Source organism: Chiloscyllium punctatum, chromosome 1 (genome assembly GCF_047496795.1).
Source record: "Chiloscyllium punctatum isolate Juve2018m chromosome 1, sChiPun1.3, whole genome shotgun sequence".
NCBI lineage: Eukaryota > Metazoa > Chordata > Chondrichthyes > Orectolobiformes > Hemiscylliidae > Chiloscyllium > Chiloscyllium punctatum.
In genome coordinates, this window is record NC_092739.1 from 159,305,453 (window position 1) to 159,324,206 (window position 18,754).

Below are 18,754 nucleotides of genomic sequence, written 5' to 3' on the forward strand. Positions count from 1 at the left end.
AAAAGCAATCTGGGTTTGCACAATATATCGTTTTCATTGTCTGACAGAGATGTCTTGCTGTAAATTCTGTGTCTTATGACCTTACACTCCACAACCACCTGATGAAGGAGCAGCGCTCCGAAAGCTAGTGCTTCCAAATAAACCTGTTGGACTATAGCCTGGTGTTGTGTGATTTTTTTAACTGAGCACACTGAATACAGATTTTGTGAAGATCTTACAGCTGACACTGAATTTGCATTTTGCAAGACAAGGGGATCCTGAGCCTGGATTTTGGCAGACAGTTTCTTTTTGTGAAGATCTGAATTTGTACTTTGCAAGACAAAGAGGAAGGTGAGGCTGGATTTTGCTCCGCAGCCACTGCTGGGGCGAAGGGGGTGGGGAGAAGTGGTTGGAATCGCGTTGCAGGAAGAAAAGGCCCAGCCGTTCACAGGTCGCGTTGCAGCCGAATTCGCGTGTTAATCAACGGGCGTTTGAGGAGAAGTGGCCCCGTTCAGCGATCGCGTTAAAGCCGATTCGCGTTGATGGAACGCGTGTTCTCGCGGCGCTCACCTGTAACGGTCGCTGGCTCGCTCAGGCGGTTCAAATCAAGGGCATTGTTGGTCCCGCTCCCGGTTGTCAAGGTGATTCCCGCCCCCCCCGCAGCCAGGGTCGGGGAAGGCAGCCTTCGGGCCCTCGACCAACGGAAGTGACTCGCAGACTTCCGGTAAGATGGCTGCGCCCATGTGAGAGGCCGTTACTCCCTCCCTCTCGAACATACACACACACACACACACGGTTCCTCCGCGCCGGAGGATGTGGGCTCAGTGCCGGCCCCTCCTGCTCGGCCGCTGTCGGCCCGCCCTCTCCATCCCCTCCCGGGGCCGCAAGTCCCGCAACGACCCACCCGCCAAATCCAAGGCCGATCGGCGGCGGATCCCGACCCCGGTGGATCCGGCGGAGCTGCTGGTGCTGAAGGAGCGGTACCGGCAGCACGTGGCTGTGATCGGGGCCCTCAGGTCAGTGCCGCCGGGAGGCAGAGGGGAGAGGAGACAGCCCCGTCAGTATTGGGGGGGGGGAAAGGAGAGAGCCCCATCAGTATTAACGGGGGGGGGGGGTGAGAAAGAGCCCCATCAGTATTAAAGTGGGGGGGGGAAGAGAGAGCCCCATCAGTCTTAAGGGGGGGGTGAGGAGGGAGAGACCCATCAGTATTAAAAGGGGAGGGGTGAGGAGGGAGAGACCCATCAGTATTAAAAGGGGAGGGGTGAGGAGGGAGAGACCCATCAGTATTAAAAGGGGAGGGGTGAGGAGGGAGAGACCCATCAGTATTAAAAGGGGAGGGGTGAGGAGGGAGAGACCCATCAGTATTAAAAGGGGGGGGGGAAGGAAAGAGCCCCATCAGTATTAAAAGGGGGGGGGGGGAAGAAAAGAGCCCCATCAGTATTAAAAGGCAGGGGGGGGAAGAAAAGAGCCCCATCAGTATTAAAAGGGGAGGGGTGAGGAGGGAGAGACCCCATCAGTATTAAAGGGGGGGGGAAGTAAAGAGCCCCATCAGTATTAAAGGGGGGGGGGGGAAGAAAAGAGCCCCATCAGTATTAAAGGGGGGGGGGGGGAAGAAAAGAGCCCCATCAGTATTAAAGGGGGGGGGGAAGAAAAGAGCCCCATCAGTATTAAAAGGGGAGGGGTGAGGAGGGAGAGACCCCATCAGTATTAAAAGGGGAGGGGTGAGGAGGGAGAGACCCATCGGTATTAAAAAGGGAGGGGTGAGGAGGGAGAGACCCCATCAGTATTAAAAGGGGAGGGGTGAGGAGGGAGAGACCCATCAGTATTAAAAGGGGAGGGGTGAGGAGGGAGAGACCCCATCAGTATTAAAGGGGGGGGGGGAAGGAAAGAGCCCCATCAGTATTAAAAGGGGGGGGGGGGGGGGGAAAGAAAAGAGCCCCATCAGTATTTAAAGGGGGGGGGGGAAGAAAAGAGCCCCATCAGTATTTAAAGGGGGGGGGGGAAGAAAAGAGCCCCATCAGTATTTAAAGGGTGGGGGGGAAGAAAAGAGCCCCATCAGTATTTAAAGGGTGGGGGGGGAAGAAAAGAGCCCCATCAGTATTAAAAGGCGGGGGGGGAAGAAAAGAGCCCCATCAGTATTAAAGGGGGGGGAAAGAAAAGAGCCCCATCAGTATTAAAAAGGGAGGGGTGAAGAGGCAGAGACCCCATCAGTATTAAAGGGGGGGGGGGGAAGGAAAGAGCCCCATCAGTATTAAAAGGGGAGGGGTGAGGAGGCAGAGACCCCATCAGTATTAAAGGGGGGGGGGGGGGGGGAAGGAAAGAGCCCCATCAGTATTAAAAGGGGAGGGGAAGAAAAGAGCCCCATCAGTATTAAAGGGGGGGGGGGAAAGAAAAGAGCCCCATCAGTATTAAAGGGGGGGGGGAAAGAAAAGAGCCCCATCAGTATTAAAAGGGGAGGGGTGAGGAGGGAGAGACCCCATCAGTATTAAAAGGTGGGGGGGTGGGAAGGAGACCCCATCAATATTAAAAGGGGGCAGGGGGGAGAAGGGAGATACCCCGTCAGTATTAAAAGGGGGGAGTGGGAGAGGACGGAGGGCCCCATCAGTATTAAAAGGGGAGGGGGAGGAGGGAGAGACTCTCATCAGTATTAAAGGTGAGGTGGGGGGGGGAAGGAGAGACCCCTCAGTATTCAAAGGGGGGGGGGGGCGGGTTTAAAGACCCTGTCAGTAACCAGCAGGGCAGGGGTGTGTGGAAGGAGACCCAGTTTAACAATAGGTGGGGGTTATGGGGGAGACCACGTCAGTAATAGACGGGCGAGAGTTGGGGGAGACCCCATCTGTAATGGACGTGGAGGATTGGGTGGTCAGGGTTGGCAGTTCCCTATCAATAATAGACAGCCATGGGTTGGAAGGGGAGAGACCCCATCAGTAAGAGATGAGGATGTGGGGTCATGGTCAATAATAGACAGGGATGGGGGTGGTGAGGTAGAGGCCTTGTCAGTAATAGATGTTCGAGAGGGATGTAGATATACTTCTTAGGACTGAAAGTATCAAGGATGTGGGGAGAAAGTTTGAATGTGATACTGAGTTGGATGGTCAGCTATGATTATATTGAATGACAGAGCAAGTTTGGACACAATGGCTGAAGCACGTTCCTATTTTCTGTTTCCCTAAAGCCTGATCATACTTTTCACGAAGGAAATTCGACATACTCCACAAGGTCATACTGATCATTATAAGAATATTAATACAATAATGATCAGATCTGCTGTTTCTTGAGGACAAAAGCTGGTGATAACCCAGGCATCTTCCTTGCTCTTTGTAATATTCCGGTGGGATCTTTAACCTCCACCTACGGGTGGGTAGATAGGGCTTTGGTTTCACTTATTACTTGAAACATGAAGCCTGCATCACTGCAGCACTCCATCAGTGTTGCACTTGTCGTGTCCATATAGATGTTTTTCTTGTGTCTCTGGAATGTGGCTATATAGCCACGCATTCTGACAAGAGCGTGTTACCCAGTCAGCCACCATTGATGCTGTCCGTTCCTTATGTCAGGGAACTGGAAGCTGCAGGATTGGGCTCGAGCCGCTGAGACCTGGTGGTGAGTTTTATACATCCACATCTGAGAGGTCAAGTAAGTAAAATTTCACCATATTTCTCTTTCACTTTTGGAATGGAAGGGCTGAGTTTAAGGAGGAAATGCTAAGGAAGCGTTATGAAGAGGAGGTGGGCTCATTGGCTGAAGAACGAGCACAGCTAGAAGCTGAAGAACATCAGAGGCTCATGGCTTTCAATAAACTAGAGAATGAACGACTCCAAAAAATCCGGTGAGTTAAACGTTCTTTAATGCAACAACATGGAGAATGATGGAGAAAGTTAGCAACATCTGTGGAAAAAGAAACAGAGTTAATGTTTTGAGTCTGGTATGACTTCTTCAGCGCTTGTGAGTTACAAGATTATCAGACTGCTTAATTGTCGAACAGAGAGAATTAGGGTTTGAGGTTAATAGTTCTTTGAAAGATGCATCACGGTAGACAGGGTGGTTAAGAAGGCATTTAGCACACTTGTCTTCGTTATTCAGCCCATTGAGTGTAGGAGTTGGAATGTCATGCTGAGGTTATACACAACGTTGGTGAAACCACTTTTGAATTACTGTGTGCAGTTCTAGTCACCCTGCTAGAGGAAAGATATTATTAAATTGGACAGGGGTCAGGAAAGATTTACCAGGATGTTGTTGGGACTGGAGGGTTTGAGTTATAGGGAGAGGCTGGATATACGGGACGTTTTTAACTGGAATGTGGGAGGTTAAGGGCTGACCTTAGAGGTTTATAAAATCAAGACCATAGATAAATTGAATAGCAAAATAGGGTGGGGGAGTTCAAAATTTAGGGGCATATTTTTTAAGGTGAGTGGAGAAAGATTTAAAAGGAACCTGAAGGACAACTTTATTACTCAGTGAGTGGTTCAGATGTGGAATAAATTGCCTGAGAAAGTGGTAGATGCAGGTACAGTTAGAACATTTAAAAGGCATTTAGACAGGTCCCATGAATAGGAAAGGTTTAGAGGGATATAGGCAAACTCAGACAAATAGGATAAGTTTAGTTTAGGAAACTTGGCGTGGACGAGTGGATTGAAGTATCTGTACGATTCTATCTATGACTCTGACTTCCAGTATTGAACAAGCAGAATTTTCCTCCTGTTAAATATTGAGAAGACTGAAACTGTTTTTTTTTTGTCCTCATTTCCAATCTCTCTTCCTTAACTACAGACCCATCCCTCGTCTTGGTGGCAGTCTGAGATTAAGCCAGTCTGTTCGCAGTCTTGGTGTCACATTTGTTCTTGATGTGAATTTCCAAGTTCTTGCTTTTGCCATTTTGAATACTGTCTAGTTCCACCTCTGTAACATTACTCAACCTCACCTGTCTCATACATTTGCTGCTGAAATTGTGCCTTACCTCTCGACTAGCCTCAACTGTTCCAACTCACTCCAAGTTCGTCTTCCACATTCCACTTCTGAGGTCATCCACAGCTGAGTTCTGAAGAAGAGTCATATGGGATTTGATACATTAACTCTGTTTTTCTCTTCACAGATGTTGCCAGACTTGCTGAGTTTCTCTAGCATAGGGAAACAATTGAGGACAGTTCTGAAAGAGAAAATCAATCTCTATGAGAGGCAGGATTTGATCAGAGATGGTCAGCATGGCTTTGTCAGAGGGAGATCATACCTAACAAATTGATTGATTGAATTCTTCAAGGAGATGACCAAGTGTTTTGATGAGGCTGACGAAGTTGATGTCGCTTATGTGGACTTCAGCAAAACCTTTGTCAAGGTCCCAAATAGGACCTAGGGCACATAGGATCCAGGGTAACTTGGCAAATTGGATCCAGATTTGCTCAGTGATAAGATACAGAAGGTGGTCACTGTTTGTGTGAATGGATTACAGTGTGCAGTACCATACCCCAAGGATCAGTGCTGCGTCCCTTAATGTTTATGATATTTATAAATGATGTTGATGATAATGAGGGGGCAGTGATATGTAATGTTGCAGATGACACAAAGATTGGCCAGATGGTTAATAATGAGGAATAAGGTCTTAGGTTACAGGAAAATAGAGATGGATTGGTCAGTTGAAAAGATCGTGGCAGATGGAATTTAACCCTGATCAGTATGAAGCAATGCACATTGGAAGAAGGACTAAGACAATGGGGTACTCAATGAATGGCAGGACACTAGGAAGCTCGGGGGAACAGAGAGATCTTGGGGAGCTTGTCCACAGATCCCAGAAGGTGGCGCAACAGGTTAATAAGGCAGTTAAGAAAGCATACAGGACACTTGCCTTAATCGATCGTGACATTGATTATAAGAGCAGGGAAGTCATGTTGGAGCTTGACAAAACTTTGGTTCAGCCACAGCTGGAGTAGTGTGTACAATTCTGGTCACCACACTCCAGGAATGATGTGGTTGCACTGGAGGAAGTGCAGAGGAGATTTACCAGGATGTTATCCTAATTGGAGCATTTCAGTTCCTCAGGGAGGCAGGATAAGCTTGGGTTGTTTTCTTTAAAACAGAAGGCTGAGAGGAGATCTGATAGAGGTCTGTAAGATTGAGGTATGGACAGGGTGGGTAGGAAGGAGTTGTTCCCCTTAGTTGAAAGATCAGTAACAAGGGAATACAAGTGAAAGGCAGGTGGTTTAAAGGGGATTTGAGGACAATCATTTTTACCCAGAGGATGCTGAGTGTGTGGAAAGCACTACCCGGGATGGGTAGTTGAGGTGCAAGACTTCACAGTCTTTAAAAAGTCCTAGTATTCAAGAGTATTGATCAAGTGCTGGAAAATGGGACTAATGTAACTAGGTTGATGCAGACTCGGTGAGTTTCCTCTGCGCTGTATGACTTTCTTTTTCTGATCTCCAGTGTTTTATTATTATCAAAAACTCTGTGGCCTGTGTCTTAACTCAAAACGTGTTTCATTTACCCGTCACCCTTGTGCAATTTTACCTTGGTCAAGCAATGTCTTGATTTTGAAGTTCCCATCCTTGTTTTTGTACCCCTCACAATCTCTGTCACTTTTCAGACATCTTATCCTCCATCATACCTGCAGTTCTCTAATTCTGGACTCCGCACATTCCCAGCTTTAATTACTCCACTGTTGGGTGCCTGTGTCTTTAGTCACCTATGTCTCAAGCGCTCTGCCTCTCTGTTGTTATTCTCCTTTAAGGCAATTCTGAATATCTACCTCTTTGAGCAAGCATTTGGCCCTCATATCACCTTGTCAGCTCAATATCAGACTGTTTTATAATGCTCTTCTGAAGGGCTTGGAACATTTCTTCATGTTAAAACAACTAGATAAATATAATTTGTTGTTGAGCCTTGGAGTTCGCTGACCAGTATTCAATCACAATCTCATTATTCCTGGGAATTCACAGCCGAGAAATGGGCTATTCAGTCCAACCAATCTCTGCCAACTTGATGTTCCATTCAAATCTCCTCCCACCATCTCATCCTATCAGTATGACCATTCTTTCCATCTTGTGATTACCGAGCTCCCTTTTAATTCATGACTACTGCTCCATGGTGTCACAGTGGCTCAGTGGTTAGCACTGCTACCTCACAGTGCCAGGGACCCAGGTTTGATTCCAGCCTTTGGCGATTGCCTGTGTGGAGTTTGCACATTCTCCCCGTGTCTGCGTGGGTTTCCTCCCACAGCCCAAAGATGTGCAGGTCACGTGGATTAGCCATGGGAAATGTAGGGATAAAGTCGGGGGTAGGATGCTCTTTCAGAGGGTCAGTGTGAACTTGTTGGGTCAAATGGCCTGCTTCCACAGTGTAGGGATTTTGTGCTTTGAATTACCTTAGGGTAGATTAGATTAGATTACTTACAGTGTGGAAACAGGCCCTTCGGCCCAAGTCCACACCGCCCCGCCGAAGCGTAACCCACCCATACCCCTACATCTACATCTACCCCTTACCTCACACTACGGGCAATTTAGCATGGCCAATTCACCTGACCTGCACATCTTTGGAGTGTGGGAGGAAACCGGAGCACCCGGAGGAAACCCACGCAGACACGGGGAGAACGTGCAAACTCCACACAGTCAGTCGCCTGTGAAAGGGCTTGGTATTAAAGGCACTTTCTTTATTTTTTTCAATTTAAAACTCAGAGAAAGGGCAAATCAATGAGGCAAAGTAACACCTAAATATATTGAAATAATTGCCTTTGTATTTTGTGTCTTTGTGTGACAGTGAGGAGCGACTCCAAAGAGAGGCAGAAGAGGAGCAGGAGCAGAAACTCCAGGCAGCCATAAGCAGAGAAAAGAAAAAGATTGAATTCCTGAAGGAGAAGGAACAGGAAGTGCTACAGCTTCAGGTAAACAGCGAGCGTGGGTGCGACAAACGGCTTTATTGTCACAACTCCAGTCTGTTACACATGTAGTGTAATCCTCCCACCACGCTGTCCCCATCACCAGTCCCAGGACAGGGACAGCACTGGGTTGGGTACAGAGTAAAAGCTCCCTCTATGCTGTCCCCATCAGATACACCCAGAACAGGGACAGCACTGGGTTAGATACAGAATAAAGCTCTCTCTACACTGGACCATCAGATACTCCCAGGACAGGGGCATCAGCAGATTAGGTACAGCGCAAGGCTCTCTCTACACTGCCCCCATCAAACATTCTCTGGACGGATACAGCACAGGGTTAGCTATAAAGTAAAGCTCTCTCTACACTGTCCCAATCAAACGCTTCTGGAACAGGTACAGTGTGAGATTAGAGAGAGTAAAGCCCCCTTTACACTTATATCAAACATTGATAAGGTGGGTAAAACGTGTTAGATACACAGCAAAACATCCACTATGTTGTTCTATCAAACTATGCTCAGCCAAGGGGAATTGAGAAGTAAGCATTCTGTCTATTTGGTCACTGCACTTTCCATTGCCTAACCTTGATTCAGTTGCAAATTCTGACACAGTTTATTTTCAGAGTTCTCTCATACTTTTTCAAGTTCAGGGGAAGCTGCGAGACAGAAAGAAAATCTTTTTATCTGCACAAACTCTTGGATTTAAACTGTGCTGCCAAATAAATTGTACCAAAGAAATATATCTCTCATTTACCACTGAAAGTGTACTTGTATTAATTAATCATTGATGGACTTGTGTTATAATCGATAATCGTTAAAGATATTTCAAAATTTCACTTCAAGTTTCTCCATAGACAGCTGGGTTTGCCAATTAGACCAGTCGTGTGAAAGCTCTATGCTGCTTTATGACTCTGTTTTCCAGTGTTATGGTCATAACAACTTGCATCATATTATCCCCTCAACATAGGAAAGCATCACGAGGAACATAATCAGATAAACACTGACATTGCTTTAAAAACAGAGATGTAAGAACAAGGCACTTAATGCCTGGTCAAATATGGAGATGGGAAGAGAGGTTCAGGGAAGTAATTCCAGAGCTTGTATCCCAAGAGATAAAGATATGGAGCAAAGGAGGTGGGGAAAGCACAAGAGTTGGAGTTGTACAGACATGGAGCCTGTGGAGGATGGTTATGGTTCCAGAAGAGCTATTACAGATACTTTAAATGTGGCGTACTGCTTGAGGTCTTAAATAAAAACATAAGATACTGGAAGTACTCAGCAAATCTGAAGAGAAACAGAGTTGTCCATGACTTTACATCAAAACTCCATGGATGCTGCAATGAGATAGAGTCATAGAGCTGTACAGCACAGAAACAGACCTTTTGGTCAAACTCGTCCATATTGACTGGATATCTTAAATTAATCTTGTTCCATTTGCCAGTGGTTGGCCCATATTCCTCTCAACCCTTCCTATTACTGAACCCATCCAGATTCCTTTTAAATGTTATAATTGTACCAGCCTCACTACCTCCTTCAGCAGCTCATTCCATACAGGGAGGCAATGGCATAATGGTATTTTCACTGGACTGTTAATCCAGCGATCCAAATAACATTCTGGGGACCCGGGTTCAAATCCTGCCATTGCAGATGGTGGAATTTGAATTCAATAAATATCTGGAATTAAGAATCTAATGATGACCATGAATCCATTTTTGATTATCAGAAAAAAAGCCCATCTAGTTTACTAATGTCCTTTAAGGGAAGGGAACTGCCATTGTTACCTAGCCTGGCCTACATATGACTCCATATCCACAGCAATGTAGTTGAATCTTGGCAGTTAGGGATGGGCAATAAATGCTGCCTAGTCAGCAACGTCCTCATCCCATAAATTAATAAAAATAAAAGAAGCACCACCTTCTGCGTGATAAAGTTGTCCCTTAAGACCTTTAAATCTTGCCCCCTCACCTTAAATCTACGCTGTCTAGTTCTGGACTCCCCTACTCTGGGGAGAGGCTTTGACTATTCATTCATGCTACTCCTGATTTTATAAACCTCTATAAGGTCACCCCTCAACCTCTGATGCTCAAGAGAATGTAACTCCAGCCTATTCAGCCTCTCCCTGTCGCTCAAACCCTCCAACCCCATCAACATCCTTGTAAATCTTTTCTGAACCCTTTCATGTTTCACGATGTCTTTTCTACAGCTAAATGATCAGATTATGCGTTCAGTAATGTTGCTCATTGGGGTGAGCTGATTGCTATTTTCATCAACGCGACAATTCCTGGTCTAGATTTTGCCAAATGACAAGTTAGTTTGATCCCGATTTCTGTATAATACCTATGCACAGAGACACTGAGACAACATTTCAGTAACCTTACATCAGAACTGCCCAGATGCTGACTGACCTGCTGAGCATTTTTTGCTTTTGCTACAGACAATTTTGTTCCCTGATTACTTATTTCCACCGAGTACAGAGAGGTAGGCACCAAGGGGGAATGAGAAGAAAGCAGGAATGTAGCTTTTGAGATAGAAGATCACCCATCAGTTGAAAGGCCGCATAGTTTACTCCGGTTCCTAGTGTGTATGTTTCAGCTGGGAAGAGGGGAGAGTGTGAAGCCATGTGCACTCTGACACCTACCAATGATCATTCCTTCTGCTATGGTTAGGCAGCCTGGATTTGGGAAATCTGCTATAAAGCTGGCCATTCCAGCCAAAATTTCCACTGTCTGTCTTCAAGGAAGTGTGCAGTCCCAAAACCTCATGCAATTGGCAATCTTTGTGCCAAAAGCTGGATTGAACTTCACTAATTTGTGACCTCAGGGCAACACATTGGCACAGTGGTTAGCACTGCTGCCTCTCAGCGCCAGAGACCCAGGTTCAATTCCCACCTCTGGCGATTGTGTGGGTTTCCTCCGGGTGCTCTGGTTTCCTCCCATAGTCCAAAAAATGTGCAGGTCAGGTGAATTGGCCGTGCTAAATTGCCCGGAGTGTTAGGTGAAGCATGTGGGGGTTGCTTTTCGGCGGGTCGGTGAGGGCTTGTTGGGCCAAAGGGCCTGTTTCCACACTGTAAGTAATCTAATCTAATCTGTAAGCCAAAAGTTGTCCAGCTCAACGTTGCTCACTATCACCTTCTCGAGCAAACAGTAGTGGGCAACAAATGCTGGCCCGGCCGCAACACCCAGGCCCCATGAGTGAACGTTTTTGAAAAAAAAACCTCTTGATTATGGGATCTTGCTGTGCTGTTTTGATGATAACTCTGCAATCCAATCCCATGGTTTAATAGATCATACGCAAATATGCTGTAAATTGATTAATTGGTTAATTGCCAGAAGAAATTCACTCAAGGCAGAAGTTCTTTCACAACAGGACACATGTCTCTGCTGGCTACATCTGCGGGAAATGCACCCAACTCCAGCTCCTTGAAAACCGTGTTAGGGAATTGGAGCTGGAGCTGGATGAACTACAGATCATTCGGGAGGCTGAGGGGGTAATTGAGATAAGTTACCGGCAGTTGGTCACTCCTGAGGCTCAGGATAAGGATAGATGGGTTACAGTCAGGGGGAGGAAAGGGGACAGACAGACAGTGCACAGACCCCCTGTGGACATTCCCCTCAGCAATAAGTATATCATTTTGGATACTGCTGGTGGGGGGACCTGCCAGAGGAAAGCCATACTGGTCAGTTCTCTGGCACTGAGCCTGACACTGTGGCCCAGAAGGGAACGGGGCAGAATAGAAATGTACTCATGGTAGGAGACTCGATTGTTAGAATTGACAGGAGATTTTGTGGTCAGGATCGGGACTCCCGGAAGGTATGTTGCCTCCCTGGTGTCAGGGTCCAGGACGTCTCTGAACGGGTGAAAAAGATTCTGAAAGGGGAGGGCGAACAGCCAGAAATTGTGTTACATATTGGCACCAATGATATAGCCAGAAAAAGGATTGAGGATATAAAAAGTGATTTCAGGGAGTTAGGGTGGAAGCTGCAGAGCAGGACAAACAGAGTAGTGTTCTCTGGTTTACTACCGGTGCCACGAGATAGCGAGGCGAGGAACAGGGAGCGGGCGCAGCTTAACACGTGGCTGCACAGCTGGTGCAGGAGGGAGGGCTTCAGATATGTAGATAATTGGGATGCCTTCTGGGGAAGGTGGGACTTTACATGAAGGACGGGTTGCACCTGAACTGGAAGGGGACCAATGTCCTGGGTGGAAAGTTTGTTGAAGTGGTTCAGGAGGGTTTAAACTAGTGTGGCAGGGGGGGTGGGAACCTGAGCTATATACCGGTGGTGAGAGTTGATGGAGATGAGGCAATAGCAAGAGGCAGCGCAGCCAGTGGGAAGGAATTTCCTGGGAAGGAATTAAGGGATCGGTTAAAGTGTGTTTGCTTTCATGCAAGGAGTATCAGGAATAAAAGTGATGAGCTTAGAGCATGGATTACTACCTGGTGCTATGATCTTGTGGCCATAACAGAGATGTGGGTTTCTCAGGGGCAGGAATGGTTGCTGGATGTTCCATGGTTTAGAACATTTAAAACAAATAGAAAAAGAGGAGGGGGTGTAGCACTGCTAATCAGAGAGGGTATCACAGCTGTAGAAGTTACCATTGTTGAGGAGGGTCTGCCTACTGAGTCAGTATGGGTGGAAATTAGGAACAGGAAGGGAGCAGTCACCTCATTTGAGGTTTACTTCAGGCCCCCCAATAGCAGCAGGGAGATTGACGAAAGCATAGGTCGGCAGATTTTGGAAAAGTGCGAATGTAGTAGGATTGTTGTAATGGGTGACTTTAACTTTCCCAATATTGATTGGAACCTCCTTTAAGCAGATGGTTTGGAAGGACCTGTTTTTGTACGGTGTGTTCAGAAGGGTTTCCTAACTCAGTACGTTGACAGGCCAACGAGGGGAGAGGCCATTTTGGGTTTGGTGCTTGGCAATGAGCCGTGACAGGTGTCAGACCTTGCGGTGGGAGAACATTTTGGTGATAGTGGCCACAACTGCCTCACATTCTACATAGCTATGGAGAAGGAGTGAAGCAGGCACAATGGGAGGATATTTAATTGGAGAAAAAGAAACTATGATGCTATCAGATGTGGGTTGGGAAGCATCGACAGGGAGCAATTGCTCCATGGAAAGGGCACTATAGACTTGTGGAGACTGTTTAAGGAGCAGTTGTTGAGAGTGATGCATAAATGTGTTCCTCTGAGACAGGCAAGAAGGGGTAAGATAAAGGAACCTTGGATGACGAGAGCAGAGGAGCTTCTCGTCAAAAGAAGGAAGGCAGCTTACGTAAGGTGGAGGACGCAAGGGTCTTGCTCAGCTCTTGAGGATTATGGGCAGGCGAGGAAGGAGATCAAAAATGGTCTGAGGAGAGCAAGGAGGGGGCACGAAAAAGGCTTGGCAGGAAGGATTAGGGAGAATCCAAAGGCATTTTACAAGTATGTGAGGAATAAGAGAATGATCAAAGAAAGAGTAGGGCCGATCAGGGATAGCAGAGGGAACTTGTGTATAGAGTCCGAGGAGGTAGGGGAAGCCCTAAATGAGTTTTTTGCTTCTGTCTTTACTAAAGAAAAGGACCTTGTAGTGAATGAAGCCATTGAGGAGCAGATAAGCAGGCTGGAACGGATAGAGATTGAGGAAGCTGATAAGCTGAAAATTTTAACAAACATTAAGATTGACAAGTCACGAGGGCCAGACCAGATTTGTCCTTGGCTGCTTTGCGAAGCGAGAAATGTGATTGCTTCGCGGCTTGTGAAGATCTTTGCATCCTTGCTCTCCACTGGAGTCGCACCTGAGGATTTCAAGAAAGGAAATAGGAAATCCCCGGCAATAACAGACCAGTCAGTCTCACGTCTGTCGTCTGCAAGGTGTTAGAAAGGATTCTGAGGGATAGGATTTATGACCATCTGGAAGAACATGGCTTGATTAAATGCAGTCAACACGGCTTTGTGAGGGGCAGGTCATGCCTCACAAATCTTATTGAGTTCTTTGGGGATGTTACTAGACAAGTTGATGAGGGTCGAGCGGTGGATGTGGTGTATATGGACTTCAGCAAGGCATTTGATAAGGCTCCCCATGGTATGCTCATTCAGAAGGTTAGGAGGACTGGGATACAGGGAAATTTAGTTGTCTGGATACAGAATTAGCTGGTCAGCAGAAGACAGCGAGTGGTAGTGGAAGGAAAGTATTCTGCCTGGAAGTGAGTGGTGATCCACAGGGCTCTGTTCTTGGGCCTCTCCTCTTTGTAATTTTTATTAATGACTTGGATGAGGCGATTGAAGGATGGGTTAGCAAGTTTGCAGATGACACAGAGGTTGGAGGAGTCGTTGACAGTATAGAGGACTGTTGTCGGCTGCAGCGTGACATTGACAGGATGCAGAGATGGGCTGATAGGTGGCAGATAGAGTTCAACCTGGATAAATGCGAAGTGATGCATTTTGGAAGGTTGAACTTGAAAGTTGAGTACAGGATTAAAGACAGGATCCTTGGCAGTGTGGAGAAACAGCGGGATATTGGTGTGCAGGTACATAGATCCCTTAAAATTGCCACCCAAGTGGACAGGGTTGTTAAGAAAGCATATGGTGTTTTAGCTTTCATTAACAGGGGGATTGAGTTTAAGACCCGTGAGATCCTGTTGCAGCTTTATAAAACTTTGGTTAGACCGCACTTGGAATATTGTGTCCAGTTCTGATCGCCCTATTATAGGAACGATGTGGATGCTTTGAAGAGGGTTCAGAGGAGGTTTATCAGGATGCTGCCTGGAATGGAGGGCTTATCTTACGAAGGGAGGTTGACTGAGCTCAGACTTTTTTCATTGGAAAAAAGAAGGAAGAGAGGGGACCTAATTGAGGTGTACAAGATAATGAGAGGCATAGATAGAGTTGATAGCCAGAGACTTTTTCCCAGGGCAGAAATTGTTAACACGCGAGGTCATAGTTTTAAGCTGTTTGACGGAAAGTATAGAGGGGATATCATAGGCGGGTCCTTTACGCAGAGAATTGTGAGAGCATGGAATGCATTGCCAGCAGCAGTTGTGGAAGTGAGGTCAGTGGGGAGATTTAAGAGACTGCTGGACATGTGTATAGTCAAAGAAATTTGAGGGTTCGTACATTAGGTTTACCTTAAATGAGGATCAATGGTCGTCACAACATCATGAGCTGAAGGGCCTGTTCTGTGCTGTACTGTTCTATGTTCTAACAGGACCTAAGTTTATGACACAGAATAGGACAAACGTTATAATGTATATGGAAGGCAGTTAGAAACATTCTAACACAAACTTCAAAACAAGGTGTCAATCTGTCTCCAGCACTATCCATTACTGAAACCAAATTCCAGAGAAATATGCCTCTTAAACTTTTTAAATCTTTACTTAACACGCCTAGACAAGATCGATACATGGAGAATGTTCCCGATGGTGGGTGCGTCCAGAACCAGGGGTCACAGTCTGAAAGTTCAGGGTAGACCATTTAGGATAGAGATGAGACATTTCTTCACCCAAATAGTGGTGAGCCTGTGGAATTCGTTACCACAAGAAGTAGTTGATGTCAGAACATTGAATGTATTCAAGAGGCAACTAGATTTAGCATTTGGGGCTAATGGGGTCAACGGTTATAGGGAGAAAGCAGGATTAGGCTATTGAGTTGGACAAGCAATCACGATCATGATGAATGGTGGAGCAGACTCAAAGGGCAGAATGGCGGCCTCCTATCTTCTATGTATCTATATAACTGACATTTTCCAGTTACTCTCCCTCGGCTGAGGCTGATTTTACCTGTTCATTTCCAAGACCGCTGCCATGAACCTTTCACAGTTCTGATGTCCTAAACATTCTCACTTTCACAACCAAAAGGTTTCCACGCACGTTCTCCTGGCTTGGAATATCCAGAGATTGAAAACACTTCAGTTGAGATAACCTATTTCTTGTTCTTTTGTGAGATGAGTGTGGCTGGCTGAGCAACCCATCCCTCATTGAATTTGGGAAAGTGACAGTGAGCTGCCTTCTTGAAGTGCTGCAGTCCATAATCTTAATCTGTATTGAACTGACAAACCTGCTTCCTCGAGGAGAAAGATGCTCCTCATTTAAACAGAAGTCTTGAGTTCTTCTGAAACCTGAGCCTTCTAACCTGAAGTCAAAACTAAGATAACTGCCTTAATGTGTTTATTCTATCTGTTATAAACTCAACACTATAAATATTTTATCCATTAACATTACAGGACTGGCCAGAATCCACTGCTCTCTATTTTGAATCTAAATCCCAAAAATGGTGATAATATATGCAGTTTGCAAATTGTCTGCCACAGGGAGTCCTAGAAATATACAGCACGGAAATAGACCCTTCGATCCATGCCAACCAGCTATCCTAAACTAGTTGTGTATCCCAGCATTTGGCCCATATCCTTCTAAACCCCTAGTATTCATATACCCACCTAGCTACCTGTTAATCTTCTGCATTCTGACATTTTCTCAAGTGTCCAACTATCTAAAACATCCAGCAATTGCAGATATTTTTAATCAACTTGTTCAGACATATTATGGCTCACTTCAGATATTTGAACACTGGATTCCTGACCCAGAGGTAAGGACACTACTACTGCGTCATAAGGCCCTAGATCGAAAAAGGCTGTGCAATGTAAACCCTGGGGTGATATAAAGTGGTGTGCAAGTTTGGAAGTTGACGAGATCATCATTATCTCACCTTTTGTCTTTCTGTCTCACAGGAGGAGGTGAAGAATTTCATCACGCTGGAAAATTTGGATCAACGGATAGCAGAAGCTCTGGACAATCCAAAAAATTACAACTTTGCCATTGACACGGAGGGCCGGATCATAAGGAGCCCCGTGAAGCAGCAGACCGCACAGCACAGCTGAGCAGACACCTCATCTGAACCCTGCACTGTTCTGCCAAGCTCACTTCTCTGAAGCGGCTGGTACTGGGGCGTCATTAACGTGAAATTAGGAGGGAAGATGTGAATGCCTTCAAATAGTAACAAACTGTACAATAAGTTGATCAACTTAGCTTGGTTGAGGGATATCATGATCTAGTAATCCAGCAAAATGTAGCACCTTCAAAGATGTATCCCAATTAGACATGTCTATTTCGTACTGTCCAAAAGAGCTGTTTTCAGGATGAATAGGACTAGTTTTTTTTCAGACTTTAAAGTCAATCAATTCACTTATAAACTCCCCTGATTATTCTCTGCAACAGTGAATCTACTTTCATAAGGCTGGAACTGAATTGCACCAATAAATACAACTCAGTTTGTGGTCTGGGTGTGCCTTATATCAATAAATACAACAGCAGGTGTTTATGTTACAGTACCTGGGTAACATAATAAGGAAAGAAGGCATATTTAATCTGGGTATGCATTAAATATAATTGAAAAAGACTTCACTTTTCATGGTTTGCATTGGCCTTAAAAGGCTTTGCATGTGAATATTGAATCGACTACACAGGCGATTTATAACTTATGATGGTTAGTAGTTTACACAGAAAATGTCACAGTGATTTTGATAGTGGGAAGGTCACTCATTTGTGAGTGATAACAGTTCTGGGTCGAAAGATAAAAAGGGTCCTAATTTGCTATGCCATTCCAAATGGGCTCACAGAAATGTATAGTATGGAAACAGACCCTTCAGTGCAACTTGTCCATGCTGACCAGGTAGCCTAACCTCCTCTCTTTCCATTTATCAGCATTTGGCCCTCTTCATAAAATCATCCTGATGCCTTTTAAATGTTGCAATTGTACCAGCCTCCACCACTTCCTCTGACAGCTCATTCCATGCATACATGGTGTGAAAAGGTTGCCCCTGAAGTCCCTTTTAAATATTTCCCCTCTCATCTTAAACCTATGCCCTCTATTTTAGAATCCCTTACCCTGGAAAAAAGACTTTTGGCTTTTCACCCTATCCTTGCCAGTATCACTGTTTTAGCACAGTGTCAGCTTAGTCTGTGCTTTTAACCTTCAGTGCTGGATGGAACTGAATTTTTCATGGGTGGCCCCTCAGGATTAAGGATGACTTGTTTGTATCCCAGTTCAATGTGTTCTGAGATGATTGATAAATCCAATGGATAATTTGCAGACTCCGACATATGCCAGAGGTGCTTGAAGGGTTAAGTAAATCGGTTGTTTGGAGGTTTGTGCACACCCTTCACTACCTCAGCTTTACTCTGCATGCTCCAGCTATATTCTGTGCCTGTGATTGAGGCCAACCTGGAATAACCTTTCTTCTCAATTGTTGGTCACAAACCAGGACTTCTAGGAGTGCTGACAGGCTGTTTGACCTCTTGGGTATGACCTGAGGACATCCTTAAAGCGTTTCCATTGTCCTTCTGCACACTACCTGCGAAGAACGAGTTCTACATAAAGTAGGTGCTTCAATGTCTGTGATGGGCAAATGAATGAGATGATGGAAAACAAGGGACTAACTGGAGACAGGGTTCAGATCCCATCATGATAGCTGGGGGAATTGAAATTCAAGAAAGAACTCTGGAAAAACACTCATCTCAGTAATGGTGACCACAAGGCTATCATTAATCATTGTAAAACTCCAACTGGTTCATTAATATCTATTTAGGGAGGGAAATGTGTTGCTTTACCTGGTTTGACCTACATGTAATTCCAGAACCATAATGTGGTTGACCCTTACCTGCTCCCTTGAACTATCCTACCTGCCCATCTTCCTTCCCACCTATCCACCCCACCAACCTATCAACATCACCCCCACCTGCATCTGCCTATCGATTTCCCAGCTACCTTTTCCCCCCCCCCACACTCCTATTTATCTCTCAGCCCTGTTTCCCACCCCCGCCCCCTCCATATTCCTGATGAAGGGCTTATGCCCAAAACTTCATCTCTCCTGCTCTTCGGATGCTGCCCGACCTGTTTTTCCAGCTTTTTCGACTGATCTCCAGCATCTGCAGTCCTCAC

General features: G+C 45.7%; 1 protein-coding gene across 1 annotated transcript; it reads left to right on the top strand.

Annotated features, from left to right (window-relative positions):
- Positions 1–792: 792 nt before the first annotated feature.
- Positions 793–17,093, top strand: mrps26 (mitochondrial ribosomal protein S26). Its single transcript, XM_072577560.1, has 4 exons — positions 793–995; positions 3,662–3,808; positions 7,726–7,849; positions 16,545–17,093. The coding sequence occupies exons 1-4, from the start codon at positions 793–795 to the stop codon at positions 16,692–16,694; spliced, it is 624 nt and encodes a 207-aa protein (XP_072433661.1). The 3' UTR covers positions 16,695–17,093.
- The last annotated feature ends 1,661 nt before the right edge of the window (positions 17,094–18,754 follow it).

Bases quoted from the DNA above. Each gene is read 5' to 3' on its own strand.
- mrps26 (XM_072577560.1), top strand. From the start codon at position 793: ATGTGGGCTCAGTGCCGGCCCCTCCTGCTCGGCCGCTGTCGGCCCGCC. The intron at 996-3,661 runs GTCAGTGCCGCC...TTGGAATGGAAG, and splicing joins GCTGTGATCGGGGCCCTCAG to GGCTGAGTTTAAGGAGGAAA. The intron at 3,809-7,725 runs GTGAGTTAAACG...TTTGTGTGACAG, and splicing joins GAACGACTCCAAAAAATCCG to TGAGGAGCGACTCCAAAGAG.